The 23,813-nt window shown below is 36.8% G+C and overlaps 1 protein-coding gene across 2 annotated transcripts in view; it reads right to left on the bottom strand.

Moving 5' to 3' along the window:
• Positions 1-23,813, bottom strand: part of OPHN1 (oligophrenin 1) — a 505,885-nt gene that overhangs the window by 183,831 nt on the left and 298,241 nt on the right. For both annotated transcript variants that reach the window (XM_078065007.1, XM_078065008.1), the window contains exons 7-11: positions 14,929-15,039; positions 12,314-12,418; positions 10,418-10,547; positions 7,510-7,610; positions 3,165-3,256 (exon numbers count right to left, since the gene is read on the bottom strand). In XM_078065007.1, the coding sequence (XP_077921133.1) occupies positions 3,165-3,256; positions 7,510-7,610; positions 10,418-10,547; positions 12,314-12,418; positions 14,929-15,039 (539 nt within the window). The remainder of the gene's footprint in view (positions 1-3,164; positions 3,257-7,509; positions 7,611-10,417; positions 10,548-12,313; positions 12,419-14,928; positions 15,040-23,813) is intronic.

Raw genomic sequence — 23,813 nt, 5'->3', positions numbered from 1 at the left:
ATAAAACAGAGAGAGAGAGAGAGAGAGAGCACAAGCAGGGGGAGCGGCAGGCAGAGGGAGAAGGAGAAGCAGGCTTCCTGCTTAGCAAGGAGCCCAACGCGGGGCTTGATCCCAGGACCCCAGGATCATGACCCGAGCCAAACGCAGAGGCTTAACCAACTGAGCCACCTAGGCACCATGGCAGCAAAACTAATTAAAAAAAATAGTTACCCTCTATTCCTGAGAGAGTAAAAGGGACTCAAAGAGTCCTTAGCTCTCTGTGCTGCAGGGACATGAGTATAGGTGACTGATGCTTGCTGGGAATGCTGACTTTGTTTCTTCTATCAGATTTACTAGCCAGGAAAGCAGATGCCACACTCCTCAGAAAACCTCATGTGCACAGAGGTACCTCAGCACCTGTTCATTATTATATTTGACCCTTTATTTCACAGCATGTTTATTCTCCTTATAAGACAATGGAACAAAATTTAAAAAAAAAAAAAAACAACATGGACTTTGGAGACCTACAAACGAGTGTTTGTGCTCAGCCTTGCCACTGTATGACTTTGGGCAAGTAACTTAACATATTCAAGTCTCAGTCTCCTCACCAGTAAAATGGGGGAGGGGGATTAAGTGAGTGACTGTTTTTTAAGAGCCTAATATGTGGTAACTAAAATCACAGACACACCAAAACTTTAATTCCTGGGTTCTAGTCTCAGAATTCCTCAGTGTTATGGGGTGGGAAAATACATTTAAAAATAAACACCAAATTGAGTACCTATCATGAGCCATGTATAGCACTAGGTGCAAGATATATGATGATAAACTGGTCCGAGCACATAATCTCAGGGCCAAATTGTCTGCAACTGCTTTAAGTCTATGGGGATATTATTTGCAAATAGCTTGCAAATTTAAGCTTTCTGAAAAGGGAACCAGAATGAAACTAGACACAGAAAATTTTAATTTCTTTTAAGCACCGTGATGCTGCAGAGCGAGAGACAATAAAGGTTCATGAAAGAGAAGCCACAGCCAATAGTCATTTTTTGCAGTAAAGAGGAGTATAGTTCCCCCTTCCAACTAGGCCTGAAGCTGTTGGAAAAATGAGGGACAGCTGCATGGTTACCAGTAACGATGTTTACTATCACAACCATCTTTGGTCAGGACCATCCATTTCTAACAAAGAAATCATATGGATTAACAAACAGAATTTCAAATGGGGAAAAGGACTTTTTACTTATTTCCAGACTAAAAAATAAATAAATAAAAGCCCTCATCTCTCAGTATAATCTTTATGATTCCAGTCATTGATAGTTTAGTTCATATGATATTGTAATTCAACCTTTAAGTCCCTTTCTAGGAATCTGACTGTTTTGTTAAATTCTATTCTACTATGTGGTACCTAACACATAGAAATAATAGACCGAAATAACATATAGGAATATTCATTCACTGAATTTTGGATCAACCTCTCAACTACATAATATGCTTTTCTCCAAAGAAACTCCAAATGCTCTCATTTTAAAATTTCAAGGTTAAATTCACCTCTGATAAAACTGCCCAGTTCCAGAAAACAAAAAGAGGGTACTGGAGAGAAACAAATGCAACAAAGTACAAAGTTTGAAAGCCTTAGCTGAAATCAGAAAGTTGATAATCAAACTATTTCCAGTATACCTGCAAAGTAGGGGAAGTCTGTATCATGTTTCCACCAAGTGGGGAAAAAAAGACTCCCCAATACCACTACCATCTTCCATGCTTTCTATCTCCCCTTAAAAATGTGTTTTAATTCACTTGTTCTTGTATGTTATATTGGGAGATAAAAGAATGAGTTTTGCTGAATGGGAGAAGATACTTGCAAATGACATCACGGATAAAGGGCTAGTATCCAAAATCCATAAAGAACTCATCAAACTCAACACCCAAAAACCAAATAACCCAGTTAAGAAATGGGCAGAAGACATGAATAGACATTTTTCCATCGAAGACATATATACAGATGGCCAACAGACACATGAAAAGATGCTCAACATCACTATTATCAGGGAAATGCAAATCAAACCCACAATGAGATACCACCTCACACCTGTCAGAATGGCTAAAATTAACAACACAGGAAACAACATGTATTGGCAAGGATGCCGAGAAAGGGGAACCCTCTTACATTGCTGGTGGGAATGCAAATTGATGCAGCCACTCTGGAAAACAGTATGAAGGTTCCTCAAAAAGTTAAAAATAGAGCTACCCTATGATCCAGCAATTATACTCCTAGGTATTTACCCAAAGGATACAAAAATACCGATTTGAAGGAATACATGCACCCTCGTGTTTATAGCAGCATTATCAACAATAGCCAAATTATGGAAAGAGCCCAAGTGTTCATCGACTGATGAATGGATAAAGAAGATCTAGTGTACACACACACACACACAAACACACACACACACACACAGGAATATTACCCGGCCATGAAAAAGAATGAAATCTTGCCATCTGCAACAACGTGGATTGAGCTAGAATATATTATGCTAAGTGAAATAATTCAGTCAGAGAAAGACAAATACCATATGATTTCACTCATGTGGAATTTAAGAAGCAAAGCTGTTGAACATAGGGGAAAAAAAGAGAGGCAAACCAGGAAACAGACTCTTAACTATAGAGAACAAACTGGGGTTGCTGGTGGGGTGGTGGGGGGTGGGTTAAATGGGTGATGGGCATTAAGGAGGGCACTTGTGATGATGAGCTCTGGGTGTTGTATGTAAGTGATGAATCACTAAATTCGACTCCTGAAACTAATATCATACTATATGTTAACTAACTGGAATTTAAATAAAAACTTGATACTAAAAAAAAAAAAAAAAAAAAAAGAGTGAGTTTTGTTATGCTGTCTTTGCAGCATCACCAAACGTTGACTGTTGCAGCATATCTGATAGCAAATTAAATCCTAGGAATGACTTATTCTGCCTAGAGCAGGTGAGGCAAAGCTGGCTGAAGTTCCCACAGGGAAAACCAGCTCTGGGCCAGGTCTAACAGGGATTCCTGTGACTAGCAGCCAGAAGAGCCGAAACAATGATGTCAAGAACAGATTTGCTCATTTTCATCACAAGAGAGGACAGAGGAAAATAAAAGATCTACTCAGGCTCAGCACCTGGCACATGAGAACATTACCAGTTCATACCAGCACAGCTTACCTTTCATTAGTTTCTATATCAAAACAGAACCTTTTGTCGATAGACTCTGTCTTCCTCCTCACGCAGTACTTCAGGGTTAAATCCAAAGGCCCCTGATACAAGAGAAGGATTAATAGCCAATTTGAAAAGAAAATGCACAGAAGCTTCTTCTGCCTCCTGCAGTAGCCTCAGCCACTTGGAAGGCATCTGTCAGGGCAGCAGAAGTAATGTTTAGCCTCACTGAGAACCTTGTCCCTTCAAACAGTATTTGCAGCAGATGGTTTCTTCTTGCTCCAATAATTAATGGTTGAGACCAGGACAAAATGCTCAGGGTAGGTCAGTACTGTTTTCCAAGCACGGTAGATTAAATAGGAAGCTCATTATACATAATATAAGGGGAATGTAGGACAAATGGGTTGACCAAACGGCATTAAGTGTATCGAATAAAATTTTCATAAAACTTCCAGGTTGGGAGTGGCTTTATGCGACCCTCCTTCTATTAAATTGGCAGATGGAGGACGGGAGAGAAACATTTTCATTCCCCACCTCCAGACTCTTCAGGAAGACAGGAATCACAAAAGCAATCTCTCCAAAGATAGGGCAGGAGTAGAGAAAATGAGCAAATTTATATATTACTCAAAGTTCCATTTGATATTTCATATATGCAGAATAGTGTAGCCCACCTTAGTCTTATGGGCACTTCATAAGGCCACTGAAGTCCACTGTGTCCACAGATTAAAATTTCCCAATCCCACATTGTTCAGTTTCCCTCTATTATCTCAACAGAGACAATGTGGTATAGGAAAGAGAAGTAAGATTTATCAATTACCTACTATTTGCCACACATTATGCTAGGTATCTTTAAATCAACTTTCTTCATAACAACCCTTAGAAAGAAGTGAAGCTCAGAGAGGTAAAATGGCTTACCCAAAGTCACCCGAGTCAGTACAGTAGAAATAGTAATAAACTAGGAAGTTTAAAACCTGGGCTTTGTCTCAGTTATGCCATTTACTAGCTTACAATCCAGGGCAAACCGTTTTCCTCTCTGAATCTTAACTTCACAATCTATTAAATGGGGAAAATGCTAACCACCTAGCTGCCAGAAATTCAGAAACACTTCCCAAGTGCCAGGTCTGGGTCTAGGTACTATGCCATCCAAACTGGTCCATACAGTTGATCCAACTGATCAAACAATACTTCTTTTTGTATTTTATTTTTTTATTATGTTCAATTAGCCAATATATAATACATCATCAGTTTTTGATGCAGTGTTCAACAATTCATTAGTTGCACACAATACTTCTTTCTTATTGGCACAGTCAACCCCCCTTCGGGCCTATCCTTTTGCTGGTCCTACAGTATAAAAACTCAACTCTAATTTCATCCTTCAATCTGCCTTCTTTACCCCAATACTGAGGGTATCAAGAATTACTAGGCTTTCAAGAAGACAGTAACTAACAGCATTATATACTCACCCCCCCTCTTTAAACTCTCAACTCCCTCAGAGTGAAAGGCATCATAGCTCAGGGGCCTAGGCCCTGTCTATTACTCCAGGTTACCTCCAGCCACCCCCATCTGTTTTATGCTTCATCCATGCAGAAGTGCTCTCATTTCACACATGTCATAACTCTCATGATTCCATAACTGTAAATAATGTTTCCTCCACCTGCAATGACTTTATCTATACTCTTGGTCTGGCTAAACTCTTAATTGTTCTACAAACTGCAGTTCAGCTTTCATTTCCTCCAATATTCTTCCCCAATCCCATACACTGCTCACTATGTGTTTTGTGCATTATATTAAAACTTCCTGTTTTCATGCCTTATTTCCCCAATTGACTGAGAACTCAAGGGCATGGGCAGCATCTTATTTATCTTTATATCTCTAGGGTCTAGGAAAGAGTTAGTGCCCAAGAAATTTTTATGAACTACAGTATCATTCTTGCCATTTTTCTGATGAGGAAAATGATACTGAGTAACATTACATAATTTACTTGGGGTCAAAAAGCTACTAGGCCACAGAGCTAGGATTTAAACCCAGTTGTTGAAAGTCTATAAAAATACAGCACTCTTTCCTCTTACCACAACTGCCTGACAGGGAGATGATGGGGATCTTATAAAACATAATTTGGGAAGATAACCTGTAAAATGAGCAGCACAACACCAGTGGAAGTTGATAGGTTGAACTAGTAGGGAACACTGGTTAAGTACCATAGTCAGAAAGAGGGCTAATTCCGCCATCTTCAAATTGAACTATTAATACTTGACAGGGCTACTGGGAAAGTAAATGAGGCACATGCCGAAAAGTGTCTAGCTCAGTGCCTGGTACACAGCAGATGTTCAATAAATAGTGGATTTTATGGTGTTATTATAGTCTCACTTACTTGTATTGTTTACCTTTCTAAAACACAAACCAGTAATAGGAACTGAGAGAACTGACAAGAAGAAATTATTTCCAGCTTCATTTTAGGGAAATTCAAGTTACTACTTTATCTTCCCGTCCTTCTAAATAGAGAAACAAGTTCCTCTTTCCACTCCATAAGGAATCCCATATTAAAACCGCTTAGGCTGACACTATTGCAATTTTACAAGCAGCCACTCAATGAAAAGGGAAGAAGGAAAGAAAAACTAAAAGGAGAGCTTGTGCTCATCTCGTAGGAGGATATGAAAGTAGTATGTCCGCTTCTGTCTTGAGCTTTGTAGTAGGTGCCTGAGCAGGAGAGAAAGGGCCTAAATCAGCTTACTTTAAAGTCTGGGACTGGGAAAGTAATGTGTGTAGGAGAAGAAAAGGAAGAAACTATAGGACAGTGCTTATAAGCACTAGCCAGTAAAATACATAGCTAAGTTCTGACAGAAATGGAAAAAATTCTGTGATAGAGCACAAGATAAATTTATTGAAACCACATTGAAAGGTACTTTGGCAATTAACAGACTGGAAACTAATAAGAGTTTTGGAGTCAGGAATGAGTAACTGGCCCATAGAGAAGCATGGATGAGGGTTCTGGAAACCCCATTTGGTACACTTCATTAGAGGTGCATTCCATCTCCAATACACGTTAAAAGCCGAGTGACAAAATTTTTGGCTAAAGACAAAAAAGGCAGTTTTCTATAGCCTGACACCAAATTTCAGTCCTCTCTAATTCTCTGTGAACAAGCCACACAAGAGAGATCTTCCACGGAAAGCACCAGCAATGGAGACAAATTGGTCCAATTCTTCTCCAAATTTCTGCCTACCAAATTGGGTCTTCTCACACCACCAAGGTTTAGTGCTAACAAATGAACCCTGTTGGACTTGTAAACAATTTGTCAATAATAGAAATCCTTAAAATCATGCCTTAAGACCCAGTCTGAGAGACAATTTAAGGTACACACTAAACTACTTTTAGAACATGAACAGTCTATCTATCAGCTTTTATCTTAATAAACCCTTGAGAGAGAGAGAGAGAGAGAGAGAATTTCCAAAGCCTCTACAAAGATAGGCGAAAATGAGATTGACAGAATAACAGTTTTTGGCTGTGTGCTCATATATATAGTATAGTACAGTAAATACAGTATAGTATGTAATAGATAAGATTAGGTTCTTCCAGGTAAGTATCTTCTTAGTGTGTTAAACTCATCTTGACATTTTAGGGGATAGGGAAGGCTTGGAGGACAGAAGAAGTATTACCTGCTTAAATATATCCGAACATTACATAGAATATGGGGTATAGGTTATTCCAACTTTAGGAAACAGACATACTTCTCTAAAAAAGGAATTTTGGAAAATGGTATTTTAAACACTAGCTATTTAAAGGAATCCTAAGAATCCTAAGAAGTAGGACTTCTTAAAAGCAGGTCACACTATCTTCCTGCAATTCATCCATATTCTTGCAAATTTTCTTGTACAATGGACAAGCACTTGTAACAATTTAATAAATGATCTGAGAAAGTAAAAGCACTTTCAGAAGGCTTGACATAATTAATAGATATATTTCACTCAACTGAGTAGTATCTGGCCCAATGCAAACTTAGGTCAAGAGGAACATACAGAGTCATGGCTTCACATGACAGTGATAGACTTGATTCTTTTTTTTTTTTTTTTTTAAAGATTTTATTTATTTATTTGACAGAGAGAGACACAGCGAGAGAGGGAACACAAGCAGGGGGAATGGGAGAGGGAGAAGCAGGCTTCCCGCGGAGCAGAGAGCCCGATGTGGGGCTCGATCCCAGGACACTGGGATCATGACCTGAGCCGAAGGCAGACGCTTAACGACTGAGCCACCCAGGCGCCCCAGACTTGATTCTTTGACACTAAGTCAAGATATACTCTTTTCTGAGATGCAGTCACAGATGCATTTCAAAAAAATATGGCACACAAAAGAACTGACCTGTTTAGCACCTGGCTTCTGCTCCATAGGTGTCATGGTGAGCGTTTTGGTCTCCTTCTCATACTGGCAGTAATATTTCACCCAGGATATTCCCAAAGCCCCTACAATGATAGGCAAAAGTCAGCTGACAGACTGCATCCATTGGGCTATATGGTCAATACACTCCTAAAATGGAAGTGCTATAGTCTGCTCTTCATAGTCATAGGGCTTCAGATCTAGCTCTAACCTTCCCCTGAACTCCAACCCTGTGGGCTATCGACCCACAGCACATATAGAGATCCTAATCCTCATCAAATGCTTTCCACATTTGCTCTAGCTTGCTCCAAATAGCTTTTCTTGCCATGTCCCTTCTAAATGCTTCTACTGTTCATCCTATTGTATGAGCTGGACAGATCTGTAATCTTCTGCTTCTTCTTCCCTGTAACCTGTCCCATTTGATTGGTGGTTGGGTTCTGCTCATTCTTTTCCCCACATGTCTCTCCTTCAGCTGCTTCCTCCTCTCCATCCCTTTTAGAACTGAATTAGTTCAGGGCCCTATTGCTGAATTACTTGTAATGTTTTATGATCTACTTCAAACAAAATAAAAATTCACCATTTCACTAATTAATTATGACAGTGGCCTTCTCTCTGATTTCCCCCATTTCTGATCACTCCTTTCTAGTCCATTCTCCATTCTTTAGTTAAAGGAATATTTTTTTTTTTTTAAAGATTTTATTTATTTATTTGAGAGAGAGAGAATGAGAGAGAGAGCACATGAGAGGGGGGAGGGTCAGAGGGAGGAGCAGACTCCCTGCAGAGCAGGGAGCCCGATGCGGGACTCGATCCCGGGACTCCAGGATCATGACCTGAGCCGAAGGCAGTCGCTTAACCAACTGAGCCACCCAGGCGCCCCTAAAGGAATATTTTTTAAATACTTCTCTTTATATAATTTTTCTTATAAATCATGCATGGCTTTCCCACTGTCTCTAAACTCAGGTTGGCCCACAAGACCCTTCATAATATGATCATATTTACCTTTCCTACTTTGTCTTTTGCCACCCTCTATGATCCTGTCTCACTGAATTACTTTCACTTACCAAATAAATAGGTGGCCATATATTTTTAGTCCAAATTCAATACATACTTAAGAGTGAATGGGTCACTACTAATAATTACATCAGGATGACAAGTGTAAACCGGGGCTATTCTTGGCAAACTAAGACCCTGCAAATAAACTACATCCTCACACACCTTTGTGCCTGAGTAACATGCAATGGTGTATAACTGGAGTTTTTGTTCCCCCCTTTTTTTGCCTATCAAACTTCCACTCATAATTCAAGTCCTAATTCAAACATTGCTTCCTCAGTGAAGCCCTCAGATACATGCCCCAAATGCAGTACTCAACACATTTCCTTATAATTCTTGATATAGTTGTCTGCCTTCCTCATCAGACTATGAACTTCTTGGAGGCAAAACCAAGATTGGTTCATTTTTTTAAAATCCCCAATGCACTGCATATTGTCTGGCAAAAAGTATGCTCGATAAACATTCAACTGAATAGCAACGTCATATCCATTTGACAAATTAGAAAACTGGGGCACAGGAGGACCATGTAGCTAGTTGATATTACAGCCAAGATTACAAAATCATTATTCCCACATCTTTTATAATATAGTAGTAGTTCTCAACCAAGGGCAATTTTGCCAAAGAGATATTTGGCAATGTCTGGAGACATTTTAGATTGTCACACCTATAGAGTCCTATTAGAATAAAGTGAGGACAGGCCATAGATGCTGCTAAATACCCTATAATGTACATGATCCCCCAGCCCAAAATGTCAGCCCAAAATGTCAGTTGCACTGAGATTGAGAAATTCTGCAATGCAGAGTTGAAGAGATAAACCTGAAAGGTGGAAGAACATATCTTTGAAAACCACCAAAAGTTAATTTCTCTAAGAGAAGAAAAGATGATAATATCATTGCTTAAATGCCATGCTTTGTGAATTGCAGTAGTTTTTGCCACTGGTAACATCTGACTAGCCTCTTTTGCCTCTTCTTCTCAGGTATAATAATTCGGGGCAGGGCTGAAATCACAGGCTTTGGGAGCACTGGGTCATAGTTCATAAGGAAAATCAAAGAGCACATACAGATTTTCATAATGTAATTTAGGAAGCAGGAAGGCTTAAATACTCGCAATATTCAGTGAATGAATAAGTTAACCCGTGGTCCTTGGTTAGCAATGAACAACTGTCTTGCTCACTGAAATCACAATGGTTGTTGTTTAGTGCTTTAAGAGCAAACATGTGCTCCTAAGACAGTGGAAGGTATAGGGTGTAGCGACAGGAGCAAAGGTTTTGGCATTTCACAGAACTGAGTTTACTCTTAGGCTTGCTACTTGACAGTTGGGTAACTTTCTTTTTTTTGCTTTTTTTTTTTTATTATGTTCAATTAGCCAACATATAGTTGGGTAACTTTCAACTAGTGATCTCTCTAAGCCTCCATGGCCTCAAGTAAAATGGGTATGATAAGCGCTTTTAAAGACTAAATGAGATAGTATATTTAAAGCACTTAGCACCATGCCTGGTACATAGTAGGTGTAATAAATATTATTTTTCTGCCTCCTTTCCCCTACCTCCTTTTTTTCCCCAGTCACAGTCATCAGAAGGATTAAACAATTAACAATCCCCATTTTGAATCACAGAGAAAAACCTTAGATCTTATCAACCCAAAGTCTTTGGAAGACAAATCCTTAACCTCCCCCTCCAATTTCTCCTTCCTTTTCTTTTTTTCACTATTCCCAGACTCTTCTCCAAAGAGGTGTAGTTGTCAGGGGTCTGTAAACAATATGGGTGCCTGGAGTTTGGAGAAGCCAAGTGGCAGTAGGTGCTAGCCTACTGAAACCCAGTGGGTATCCTTGTATTCCCACACACATTTCTCTTGTGTATAGAGATAGCCTTCGATGGTAGGCTGTCCTGGAAGTTTGCATGTCTGGGGAGCTTCTTTCATCCTTTTCTTAAGTTCTTCCATCTCTTCCCGGGTACTGGAGAAATGATTTCTTGTCTGTGAAGATATTATCATTGTCATTATTATCATTATCACCATCATTATTAAAAAGCACTTATTGGTCACAGATCCAGTGCAGAGTTTTCTTGGTTTGCATATTATGTTACAACATAGCAAAAAAAAATGTAGAGTAACATAGTGACTAGAAAACAATTTTATGGAGTCTAACAGTGCTAAAGACTAAAAGGGAAACAGAAACATAAATAGCAATATAAACATAAAAACACATCTGGGAGAATTTTTATTCTAGGGACTCACATAAGCCAATAAATAAGGGTTCTTAGAATTCTGAGCACTAGACTTAACTCTGCCTTACAGGATGGGAAACTGTAAAGAAGGTTTCCAAAGATAATATTATCATGGCAACTTCTAAGCTCCGCCTCAAGTAAAGTTACTGCCTACTTGACTCTGAATCAAATTCTGGCTATTAGGATAAAATACATGACAAGGTGCTATCTTTGAAGACAGGTCAATAGAAAAGTTATGTTTTCATTTTCATGAATAACAAAAGCTAATGGTAAGAAGAAATCTATTTAAAACTACACAACTAAAACACAATAGCAAAACACTGTTTGAAATGTGAGTATGAAAATCACTAGAGATAGGTCCTTAGTGTCCAGCCTCAAGACTGTTACATCAGTCAAAAAGGTGATCTGAACTACCTTATCTTGTTGGGCCCACTCTATTGATTATCCTGTGAATGAGTTCATCATATACACAGATACAAAGCATTGTTATTAAACTCATACTTTTCAAGTTCTATTTGGAGGAAGATTCAAATGATTAACCTGGTAATAGGAATATTTTATAAATCCATAGAAGTCAGGGGCTCTCACATTCTGGTGAAGGTGAGTACCCAGAAAGAGAAACAAAACAACGCTAAGTCAGGATCCTCCTAAACAACCAGGTGAGGTTTATTTCCACTACCAACCTTATTACCAACCTTTTTCATATAAAAATACAGATTTTATGCAATGTAACAACTAGTCCACAGTCACTATCTCAGTGATACCTTCTCTAACTGTGCCAAGCAGTCAAATGTTCCACTTTCTGTGCTTCCTTCAAATTTTTGGTCTTAACACTATCGAAACGCTTATCGCAAGGAATTATGATGTGTTCCAGTGTTTATGTCTCTTTCCTGTTCCCTGAGGAAAGAAAAACTAACATACTTCATTATGGTATGTCCATGTCTGGCACAGAGTATATATTATATCCATAACCATTCATTAAATGTGGGTTAAACAAATGAGAAAAAATATATATGTTACAAAGATGGGAAGGTGGTGCCTATGGCCATCTACAAAAACCAGCATGGGCAACAAGGTGAATAAAACCTTTATATATAATTTATTTAACTCTAGTAATTAATGAGAAAAGGAAGAGAGGGGAAAATGGGCATTCATGGTCATAAAACTCACAAGTGCCTTGACTGACCAACACGGAAGTAGCATAAGATCTGTGCTTAAACAAGCCCATAGCTGGGTTCTGATCTGACAGGGATGCAGTAAATTAGCAGCATTTAATATCTACTGGATAAACAGAGGTCAGTGGGTGGAAGGGTAGGTTTGAACAACAATAAGCCTCAAAGACTGGTAAGAGTTGAAACTGGAAGAGCAAGCACACTAAAATATTTATGATCCACACTAGAATGTCCTGACAAATTGGCTAGAATGCAATAAGCTGGGATTTCAAGGTCAAGGTCATTGGGACTGAAATACAATTGGAATGCAGGGACAGGTGAAGAAACCCACATGCGAACTCACATTCTGCAAACTGAGCTGGAGCTGCTGTTTGTATGGGAGAAAATCCTGTGTGAGCTCCACAGTCAAGCTGTTGGAAATGAAGAGACTATGAAGAAAGGCCAACACCTAGGGAAAATGTGTAAAAATAACTTTATCACCAGTACCTTCTCATTACCAAATAAAGGAAAAAGAAACATGGAAAAGAAATCCCACATACCGAGCACAGTGTTAAAAGTAATCGTGAAAACACAAACAGGTCTACACATAGCTATTCTTTTATTAAACATTTACACTGAACTTAGTTCCAGACTATAAGAACTACTAAAAATGTATTCATTCAGATCCTTTCCAGATAGCATACAAAACCATTCATAGTTTGGACCATATGGGAATAGACTGTGTATTTTCTCTCTATATCCTCAGAATTGGCACAGAGTAGGTACTCAGTATTTGTTGAATAAATAGATAAGTGAATAAATGAGTAAAGTAAGATTCTGTACCTTAATGAAGACTGCCCTAATGCTAAAAGATTCAAAGAGTGTCAGCCCATTTTCAAATTAGAAATGTTTCAGAGGGGTTTCAGAATAAGACATAGAAATGATCAATAAAATTTTTTTAATGTTCCAAATATTCAATCTCATTAATAATTAAATACACAGAAATAAAAACAATGAAAATATGATTTAATCTATGAAATACAAACCTTTAAACAATAACGCTCAATTCTGGCAATAGTGAAGTGTAATAATAGGAAGTAGTAATAACTGCTCTATTCTTTTTAGAAAATAAGCAGGTAGGTATATGTAAATATGCACACAGATACACCATATGCATATACACATGCATATATTATAAATATAAACACAAACTATATTTATGTATATATACATAAACATGTAACAACTATGTACATACACACATGTATATATATGTGTGTGTGTATATATATGTGTGTGTACCACATACATTATCATATACAAAATCTTTCTGTTTCTCCTCCAAGCTTTCTCATCTCAGGAAATGACACTACCACCCACTCAATCAAGCCAGAAAGTAAAGAATCATCCTTGATTTCTCTTCCACTCACATATCAATCCAAATCCTATCAGTTTTTCCACCAAAATATATTTCCAATCCAGACATTCTTTTCTGTTTCCACTTTCACCACCCTAACCCAAACCAACATCTTTTCTTGCCTAGACTGCTGTAGTAGCCTCCTATTTGGTTTCCTTACTTCCACTTTTGTTCTCTTCCAAGCCATTCTCCACACAACAAAATCAGCTCATGTCATATCTAGCTTAACACTTATCAGTGGTTTCCCACTACACTTAGACTAATATCCAAACTCTTTACCATGATTACAAGTCCTATGCCTTCCTATCATACACTTTTCCATCGCCTGTATCTAAAGGCACTAATCTTTTCATCCCTCAAGCATACATTCTGTCCTAACTTAAGGACCATGCACATGTGTTTTTCTGTGTTTTAATATTATTTCCCCATTATTCATGTGGCCTCATCCTCTCTTTCTTTAGAACTTAAGTGATACTTTAAGAGTTCCTCTTTGACCACTTAATCTAAAGTAGCTGCCCATTCTTGTTATTTGTTTTAGCCCTTATCATAACTTACAATTAGTTTTATTTATGTGTATCCTTCTTTCCCTTCTGTCTACCCAATAAGAGTGTAGTCTTCATAAAGACAGAAACAGAGTCTGTCTTGTTCACTGTAGAATACCCAGTGTTTAGCACAGTGCCTGACATATAATAGAAGCTCAATTATTTTTTGTATAAATGAATAAACACTTGGCTGCACACACATATATATGCAGATATATAAAAATGTGAGGACAGATACACATGTACAAAGGTATACATGCTCATGTGCAAAACATATACATGTGTACACAGACCTGCACACAGGTGTACATACACCCACATCTACAAGTACAAAGACACACATAAATAGAGAAAGAAATATAATAGATACACAGAAAATCTGGAAGGAAAATGCCAAAATATTAACAGTGATTATCTCTGTATGGGGAATTTGTTATTTTTGTTTTTCTTATAATTTTTTTCTAGCTTTTCTGCACCAAGAGTTAAAATTCAACATAGTTGTCAAATCAAAGCATACCTCTTTTATAGTCAAGGAGATGTAAGTAGAAAAAAATAAAGAAGATAGAAGTAAAAGTAGTACAATAGGAAGTCATTGAGTGCAAGGGACATGAGCTCCTAGAACACTGACTGGCATATGATAGGCACTTTAGAAGATTTATGAAAGCATGAGAGCAAGGAAGGGAAGAGAACAAGGTAAAAGGAAGGGTGACAGAGAAATCAAAGGAGGGAGAAAAGTAGAAAGGAAGCAAAAAAAGAGAAGGAAAGAAAAATCATAGCTGGGGGGAGAGAAAATGGGAGAGGAAAAAAGGTGGGGGAGGGGAGGTAAGGAAGAGAGATAAAATATTATTAGTAAGAGAGCAAGAGTAACCCAAGCTAGTGTGTTTATTTTCTTGATATTCATTATTAAGCATTAAATATCCTTCACCATCTTTGAAATTTCAATTTTATGGTCAAAGTAATCTACATTAACCTGGCATTTGGTAAATATTTTTAGACTATTCATCAACAGATAGAACTTACTGGCTCCACAATGTTGAACTTCTTGGACTCCTGAACTTCCTGGATTTGATAAACATAATCAAGGGAGGACTCAAAGAAATTGTGCCTCTCCTTGTCCACCTGGAGGTCTGCCTGTAGAAGAAGAGTGGCAAATGTCACATAACAGCATAATCATTTATGCAAGTCACTGCTTAGGGACTCAACAGAATGCTAGAGCTAGGGGAGAATTTAGCCATCAAGTAATGATCTTAATTCTTTTATTTTACAGACATAGAATTATAAATCAAGAAATAAAAAGTGATCAATGTGAAACTTCTGGTTTCTGGTCCAACAATTAAAAAGCTTGAAAGTTATCTCACCCATCCTCACAAGATAAATGATGAACAAGTTGAAAATGAACAACTCCCCTTGGAAACAACAGAGAACTGAAGTCAGAGGGAAAACAGTTGCCTCAAATATTGGATAGAGAGTTGAAAATGGAGAATCGGAGCTTACCAGAGCAGAAGCCCAGAAGCAGAAACCTGTTACTGCAGACAATATCAGACTATCAGTTATTTAAGAATAACTCTCAGGCCCTTGGATGGCTCACTCAGTTAAGCATCTGACCTTTGCTTTCAGCTCAGGTCATGATCTCAGGGCCGTGATATCGAGCCCCACATCAGGATCCAAGCTCAGCAGAGAGTCTGCTTGAGAGTCTCTCTCCCTCTGCCCCTGCCACACCCCACACTCATCTCTCTCTCTCTCTCTCTCTCTCTCAAATAAATAAATATTTTTTTTTAAAAGAATACCTCTCTAAGGAAATCCAAAGACAACAGGGAAAACAGAAAGAAAAATACCAGAGGAAATTCTGGCTTCTGAGAACAATAGCTAGAATAAACCAAGCATAGTCTAACAGCAAACTAAGCACAGCTTAACTCCTAGTTACATAAACATAAAGCCTCATACAAAAGGTCTATTTATCTCAGTTCCTTTTACCTGGAACACCATGCCTGGCTTACAACAAAATAGTACAAGGCATTCAAAAGGGCAACAACAACAACAAAAACCAGTTTGAATATAAACAACAAACATCAAAACCAAACTTAGATAAGGCAAAGATAGTGGATGGTGGAATTATTACACCAGAAATTACAGTAAGGGCTTTAATTGAAAAAGAGAATACACAAAAACACATGAGTAATATATGTGGATATGTGAAAACTTGAAGAAATAATCAAAAGGAAATGCTAGAAATCAAAAACAATAGCAGAAATGAAGAATTGAATGGGCTTATCAACAGACTGAACAAAGCTATAAAAAGAATCACTGAACTTGAAGATATGTTAATAGAAACTTCAAAAACTGAAATGCAAAGAGAAAAAAGAATAAAAAAGATAGAGTCAAATATTTAAGAAGTGTTGGGCAATTATAAAAGGTGTAAGTTATGCATGCTAGGAATGCCAAAAGGAGAAGAAAAGGAGAAACATAAGAAATACTTAAAGTGATGACTAAAAGTTTTCCAGAATTAGGTACCAAACAAAAGATACAGAAAGCTCAGAGAACAACAGCAGTATAAATACAAAAAAATCCATATGTAGGCATATCATATTCAAACTGCACAAAGTTAAAGACACAGAAAAAATCTTGAAAGAAAATCTTCAAGAGGAAACACCTTATCTAAAGAGGGGCAAGAATAAAATTTCCCTTAAGAGACCATGCAAAAAGAAGAGAGTAGAGTGAGATATTTAAGATATTGAAAGAAAAATCACAAATTTAGAATTCTGTATCCAGTGATGTTATTTTTCAAAACTGAAGAAAAATTTAAGATTTTCTCAAACAAACAAAAATTGAAGGAATGTGTTGCCAGTAGAATTATGACCCAAGAAATGTTATAAGAGGGGTGCCTGGGTGGCTCAGTCGTTAAGTGTCTGCCTTCAGCTCAGGTCATGATCCCAGAATCCTGGGATCGAGCCACGCATCTGTAGAAAAAAAAAAAAAAAAACCTGTAAAAAAAAAAAAATCTGTAAAAAAAAAATGTTATAAGAATTTCTTCAAGCAGAGGGAAAACTATGTAAGTGAGAAATGCATACCAACATAAAGAAAAGAAGAGCACTAGAGAAGAAATAAAGGAAGGTAAAATAAAATCACATTTTTTCTTTTTTTTTAAGATTTTATTTCTTTATTTGACAGAGAGACACAGTGAGAGAGGGATCACAAGCAGGGGAGTGGGAGAGAGAAAAGCAGGTTTTCCGCTGAGCAGGGAGCCCAATGTGGGGCTCGATCCCAGGACCCTGGGATCATGACCTGAGCAAAAGGCAGACGCTTAATGACTGAGCCACCCAGGTGCTGACATTTTTTCTTATTTTTAACTAATCTTACAGATTAGAGTTTGTCCAAAATAATAATTGTAACAATGTATTTGGTAATTATACGTTATTCAAAAGTAAAATGAATGACATCAATATTATATGGGACTGAAGGGAGAAATTGAAAGTATTGTTATAAGGTTCCTGTGCCACAGCAGTATGTTATTTGAAAGTACACATGGATTAAATGCATATGGCAAAAAAGATTAACCACTAAAAGTTTTTTAAAAAGTATAATTCATATGCTAGGAGAGGACAAAAAATGGAATCATATAAAACTTTAAGTTAAAAAAAAGAGAAGGCAGGAAAAAACTTAAGAGGACAAAAAAATAAAGGGTAGCAAACAACAAACACGGTAGATATCTGTTCAACTATATCAATCACTTTAAAGGTTAATGGCCTAAACACACCAATTAAAAGTCAGAGACTGTCAAAGTGCATAAAAAATAAGAGCCAAATATATGTTATGCATAAGACATCACTTGAAATATAAATGACATAGAGAGACTAAAAGTAAAGGTATGGAAAGATATTCCATGCTGACAGGTATCAAAAGAAAGCTGGAGTAGCTATATTAATTTCAGAAAAAGGAGACTTCAGAGCAACAAAACCTGTCAGGGGAAAAGAGGGGCATAACATAATGATAAATGGGTCAGTTCTCTAAGAAGATATAACAACCCTTATTATGTATAATAGAAAATCAAAACATGTGAGGCCAAAAACTGATAAAAATAAATGAATCCACAATTAGAGTTGGAAATTTCAACATTCCTCTCTCAGTAATTGAGGCAGAAAATCAGTAAACACATAACTGAATTGAACAGCACCATCAACCAACAGGATCTAATTAACATCTGTAGAACACTTTATCTAACAACAGCAGAACACACCTTATTTCAAGTTCACATAGAACAAGCACCATGATCAACCACATTCTGGGACATACAATACACCTGAATAAATTCAGAAGAATAGTAATCATACAAAGTATGCTCTCAGACCATGATTAAATTACACTAGAAGTCAATAACAAACAATGGCTGGAACCTGCCAAAATACTTAAGAGATTAAACAGCACATTCCTAACTGATACATAGGTCAAAGAAGAATTCGTAAGAGAAAACAAAAAATATTTTGAACTAAATGACAAAGAAAATGCAACTTAGTATTTGTGGATGCAGTGAAGGCAATACTTACAGAAATGTTTATAGCATGAAAGGCATATATTAGAAGAAATCTAAAATCAATAATTTAAGATTCCACCTTAGTAAACCAGAAAAAGAAGAGCAAATTACAACCAGAATAAGCAGAAGAAAATAAATAATAACAAGTTTAAGGAAACCAATAAAATTAACAGGAAATCATAGAAAAAATCAACAAACTCAAAAGCTGGTTAATTCAAAACATCAAGGAAATTGATAAGACTATAGCCAGGTTAAGGAAGAAAGAGAAGACCTAAATTTAAAATGTCAGAAATGAAAGAGGGGTCATCACTACTGATCTCATGGATATTAAAAGGATAATGAGGGAGTATTTATAACAACTCTATGGCCTAAATTTGATAACCTAAAAGAAATAAACCAATTCCTTGAAAGACACAATCTCACAAAACTCACACAAGGTGAAATCACACAATCTGAAAGGATTGATATTTATTAAAGGAATTAAATAAATAATTAAAAGCCTTCCAAAAAAGAAAGCACTAGGCCATGGTGGGTTCACTGGTGAATTTTACTAGATATTTTAAAGAAGAAATGATCCCAAAGTTCTACACTCTCTCCCAGAAAATAGAATCAGAGGGAATATTTCCTAACTCCTTCTCTGAGGTCAGCATTACCCTGACACTAAAACCAGACAAAAACATTACAATAAAGGAAATGTACAAATCAGTATATCTCATAAACATAGATGAAAAAATTCTAAACAAAATATTAGCAAATCAAATCCAACAAGGTCTAAAAAATTATATAAAAATTATATATAAATTATATATAAAAAATATACAGGACCACATGGGATTTACTCCACATATGCTAGGCTGGTGACACATTCAAAAATCAATTGATGTAGATCATCACATCAACAACCCAAAGAATAAAAATCATATGATCATACCAACAGATATAGAAAAAATATTTGACAAAATCCAACATCCATCCATTTATGAGAAAAACATTCAACAAACTAAAATTATATGGGAACTTCCTTAATTTGATAAAGAACATCTGCAAAAAACCTACAGCTAACATCATATTTCATGGTGAGAAACTAGATGCTTTCCCTCTAAGATCAGTAACAACTCCTATTCAAATCATAGTGGAATTCCAAGCTAGTGCAATAAGAAAAGGAGATAAAAGATATATACATTGGGAAGGAAGTAGTAATACTATCTTTGTTCACACAAGACACAATTGTGTGTGTAGAAAAGTCCCAAAAGAATCAACAAAAATCTGTTGGAACTAATAAGTAACTACATAGTACAACTGCAGGATACAAAGTTGATGTACAAAAGTCAATTCCTACATGCTAACAGTGGACAATTGGAATCTGAAGTGAAAAACACAAAAAAACTTGCATTAGAAGAAAATTTGAAATACTTTGGCATATAAAATATGCATAAGGTCTATATAAAGAAAAATATAAAACTAATAAAGGAAATCAAAGATCTACATTAATCAAGAGATATTACATGTATAGGCATAGAAAGAAAATATTATGAAGATGTCATTTCTTCACAACTTGATCTATACATTCAGTGCAATCCAATTCAAAATCAATGCAAGCTATTTTCTGTATATCAACAAAGTTACGCTGAAGTTTATACAGAGAGGGAAAAAAAAAATCTAGAAAAGCCAACCCAATATTGGGAGAGAAAAACAAATTAAAGTATTGACATTATCTGGCTTCAAATTTCCTATAAAGCTATAGTAATCAAAACAATGTGCCACTGGTGAAAGAATAGACAAATAGATCAAAGGAACAGAAAAGAAAACCTGAAAGGTATATTTATACATAAATATAGTCAGTCAATCTCTGACAATGGAGCAAAGGCAATTCAAGAAAAGCAAAGATAGTCTTTTCAACAAATGGTGCTGGTACAACTGCACATCCTCATGCAAAAAAAAATGAATCTAGAAAGACAGATCTTACATTTTTTTCCAACAATTAACCCCAAATAAACCACAGAACTAATTGTAAAAAGTAAAACTCTAATACTCTCAGATTACTGAAGAGAAAATTTAGGTTACCTTGGACTTGGTGATGTTTTTTCTTAATTTTTATTAAATTATTTAATTAAAAAAATTTAATCTAAATATTACGTAGTTAACATACAGAGTAATATTGGTTTCTGGAGTAGAATTCAGTGATTCATCAATTACATACAACACCCAGCGCTCATTAGAAAAAGTACCCAATTTAATAACCATCACCCATCTAGCTGACCCCCACACACATCCCCCCATCAATACTGAATTTGTTCTCTATCATTAAGAGTCTCATAGGACTTGCTTCCCTCTCTCCTTCTTTTATATTCCCCTTTCACACGTGTACATGTATTTTCTTTCTTAAGTTCCAAATGAGTGAGATCATATGGTATTTGTCATTCTCTGACTGACTTATTTCACTTAGCAGAATACATTCTAGCTCCATGCACATCATTGCAAATGGCAATATTTCATTCTTTTTATGGCTGAGTAATATTCCATTTTGTATATATACCAAATATTCTTTATCCATTCTTCAGTTGATGGAGATGTGGGCTTTCTCCATCATTTCGCTATAGTTGATAATGGTGCTGGGTGCATGCACCCCTTTCAAATATGTATTTTGTATCCTTTGGGGAAATGCTTATTAGTGCAATAGCTGGATTATAGGGTAGTTCTATTTTTAACCCTATAAGGAACCTCCATACTGTTCTCCAGAGGGGCTACACCACTTTGCATTCCCACCAATGGTGCAAGAGGGTTCCCTTTCTCCAAATCCTCTCCAACACCTGTTCTTTCTTGTTTTATTAATTTTAGCCATCCTGACAGGTGTGAGATGGTATCTCATCATGGTTTTTCATTTGTATTTCCCTGATGATGAATGATGTTGAGCATCGTTTCATGTGTCTGTTAGCCTTCTGGATGTCTTTTTTAGAAAAGTGTCTATTCATGTCTTCTGCCCATTTCGTAACTGGGTTATTTGTTATTGGGGTATTGAGTTTGATAAGTTCTTTGTGGATTTTGGATCCTAACCCTATACCAGATATGTCATTTGCAAATATCTTCTCCCATTCTATAGGCTGCCTTTTAGTTTTGTTGATTGTTTCCTTTGCAGTGCAGAGGTTTTTATCTTCAAGAAGCCCCAACAATTCATTTTTGCTTTTGTTTCCCTGCCTGTTGTGACGTGTCTAGTAAGAAGTTGCTATGGTCAAGGTCAAAGAGGTTTCTATGTGTGTTATCCTATAGGATTTTGATGGTTTCCTGTCTCCCATTAAGGTCTTTCATCCATTTTGAATTTATTTTTTGGACAGTGTCAGACAGTGGTCCACATTAATTCATCATACATGCTGCTGTCCAGTTATCCCAACACAATTTGTTGAAGAGACAGTCTTATTTACATTGGATAGACTTTCCTGCTTTGTCGAAGACTACATGACCATAGAAATGTGGGTCCATTTCTAGATTCTCTATTCTGTACCATTGATCTATGTGCATGTCTTTGTGCCAATACTATACTGTCTTGATGACTACAGCTTTGAAATATAGCTGGAAATCTGGAATTATGATGCCTCCAGTTTTGTTTTTGTGTGTAAGAATTGCTTTGGCTATTTGGGGTTTTTTGTGGTTCCATACAAATTTTAGATTTGTTGGTTCTAGTTATGGGTAAAATGACGGTAGTATTTTGAGGGGAATCACATTAAATGTGTCAATTGCACTGGATAGTATAGACATTTTAACAATGTTTGTTCTTTCAATTCATGAGCTTGGAATGCTTTTACACTTCTCTGTGTCCTCTTCAATTTCTCTCATAAGTGCTCTATAGTTTTGAAACTATAGATCTTTTCTTTTTTTTAATTGATGAATTATTTTCTTTTTTTATTTATTTTTATTTATTTTTTAATTTTATTATGTTATGTTAGTGACCATACAAAACATCATTAGTTTTTCATGTGGTGATCCATGATCCATTGTTTTCGTGTAACACCCAGTGCTCCATGCAGTACGTGCCCTCCTTAATACCCACCACCGGGCTAACCAATCCCCCCTACCCCCTTCCCTCTAAAACCCTGTTTGTTTCTCGGAGTCCAGAGTCTCTCATGGTTCATCTCTCCCTCCGAATCCACCCCCCACTTCATTTTTCCGGTTCTTCTCCTAATGCTCTCCATGCTATTCCTTATGTTCCACAAATAAGTGAAACCATATGATAATTGACTTTCTCTGCTTGACTTATTTCACTTAGCATAATCTCCTCCAGTCCCACCCATGTTGATGTAAAAGTTGGGTATTCATCCTTTCAGATGGCTGAGTAATATTCCATTGTATATATGGACCACATCTTCTTTATCCACTCATCTGTTAAAGGGCATCTCAGCTCTTTCCACAGTTTGGCTATTGTGGACATTGCTGCTATGAACATTGGGGTGCATATGGCCCTTCTTTTCACTACATCTGTGTCTTTGGGTAAATACCCAGGAGTGCAATTGTTGGGTCATAGGGTAGCTCTATTTTTAAAATTTTGAGGAACCTCCACACTGTTTACCAAAGTGGCTGTACCAACTTGCATTCCCACCAACAGTGTAAGAGGGTTGCCCTTTCTCCACAACCTCTCCAACATTTGTTGTTTCTTTCCCTGTCCATTTTTGCCATTCTAACTGGTGTAAGATGGTATCTCAATGTGGTTTTGATTTGAATTTCCCTGATGGCCAATGATGATGAACACTTTTTCATGTGTCTGTTAGCCATTAGTATGTCTTCTTCAGAGAAGTGTCTTTTCATATCTTCTGCCCATTTTCTGACATGATTATTTGTTTTTTGGGTGTTGAGTTTGAGAAGTTCGTTATATATAAATTTTGGATACCAGCACATTATTTGTAGTGCCATTTGCAAATATCTTCTCCCATTCTGTGGGTTGCCTCTTTGTTTTGTTGACTGTTTCCTTTGCTGTGCAGAAGCTTTTTATCTTGATGAAGTCCCAAAAGTTCATTTTTGCTTTTGTTTCACTAGCGTTTGGAGATGTATCTTGAAAGAAGTTGCTGTGGCCGATGTCAAAGAGGGTAATGCCTATGTTCTCCTCTAGGATTTTGATGGATTCCTGTCTCACATTGAGGTCTATCATCCATTTTGACTTTATCTTTGTGTATGGTGTTAGAGAATGGTCGAGTTTCAATCTTCTGTATGTGGCTATCCAATTTTCCCAGCACCATTTATTGAAGAGACTGTCTTTTTTCTATTGCATGTTTTTTCCTGCTTTGTCAAAGATTATTTGACGACAGAGTTGAAGGTCCATATCTGGGTTCTCTATTCTGTTCCATTGGTCTATGTGTCTGATTTTGTGCAATTACCATGCTGTCTTGGC

This window comes from Halichoerus grypus, chromosome X (assembly GCF_964656455.1).
Source record: "Halichoerus grypus chromosome X, mHalGry1.hap1.1, whole genome shotgun sequence".
Taxonomy (NCBI): domain Eukaryota; kingdom Metazoa; phylum Chordata; class Mammalia; order Carnivora; family Phocidae; genus Halichoerus; species Halichoerus grypus.
Note: the sequence above shows the minus strand (reverse complement) of the source record. Positions and strands in the feature narration are given on the sequence as shown.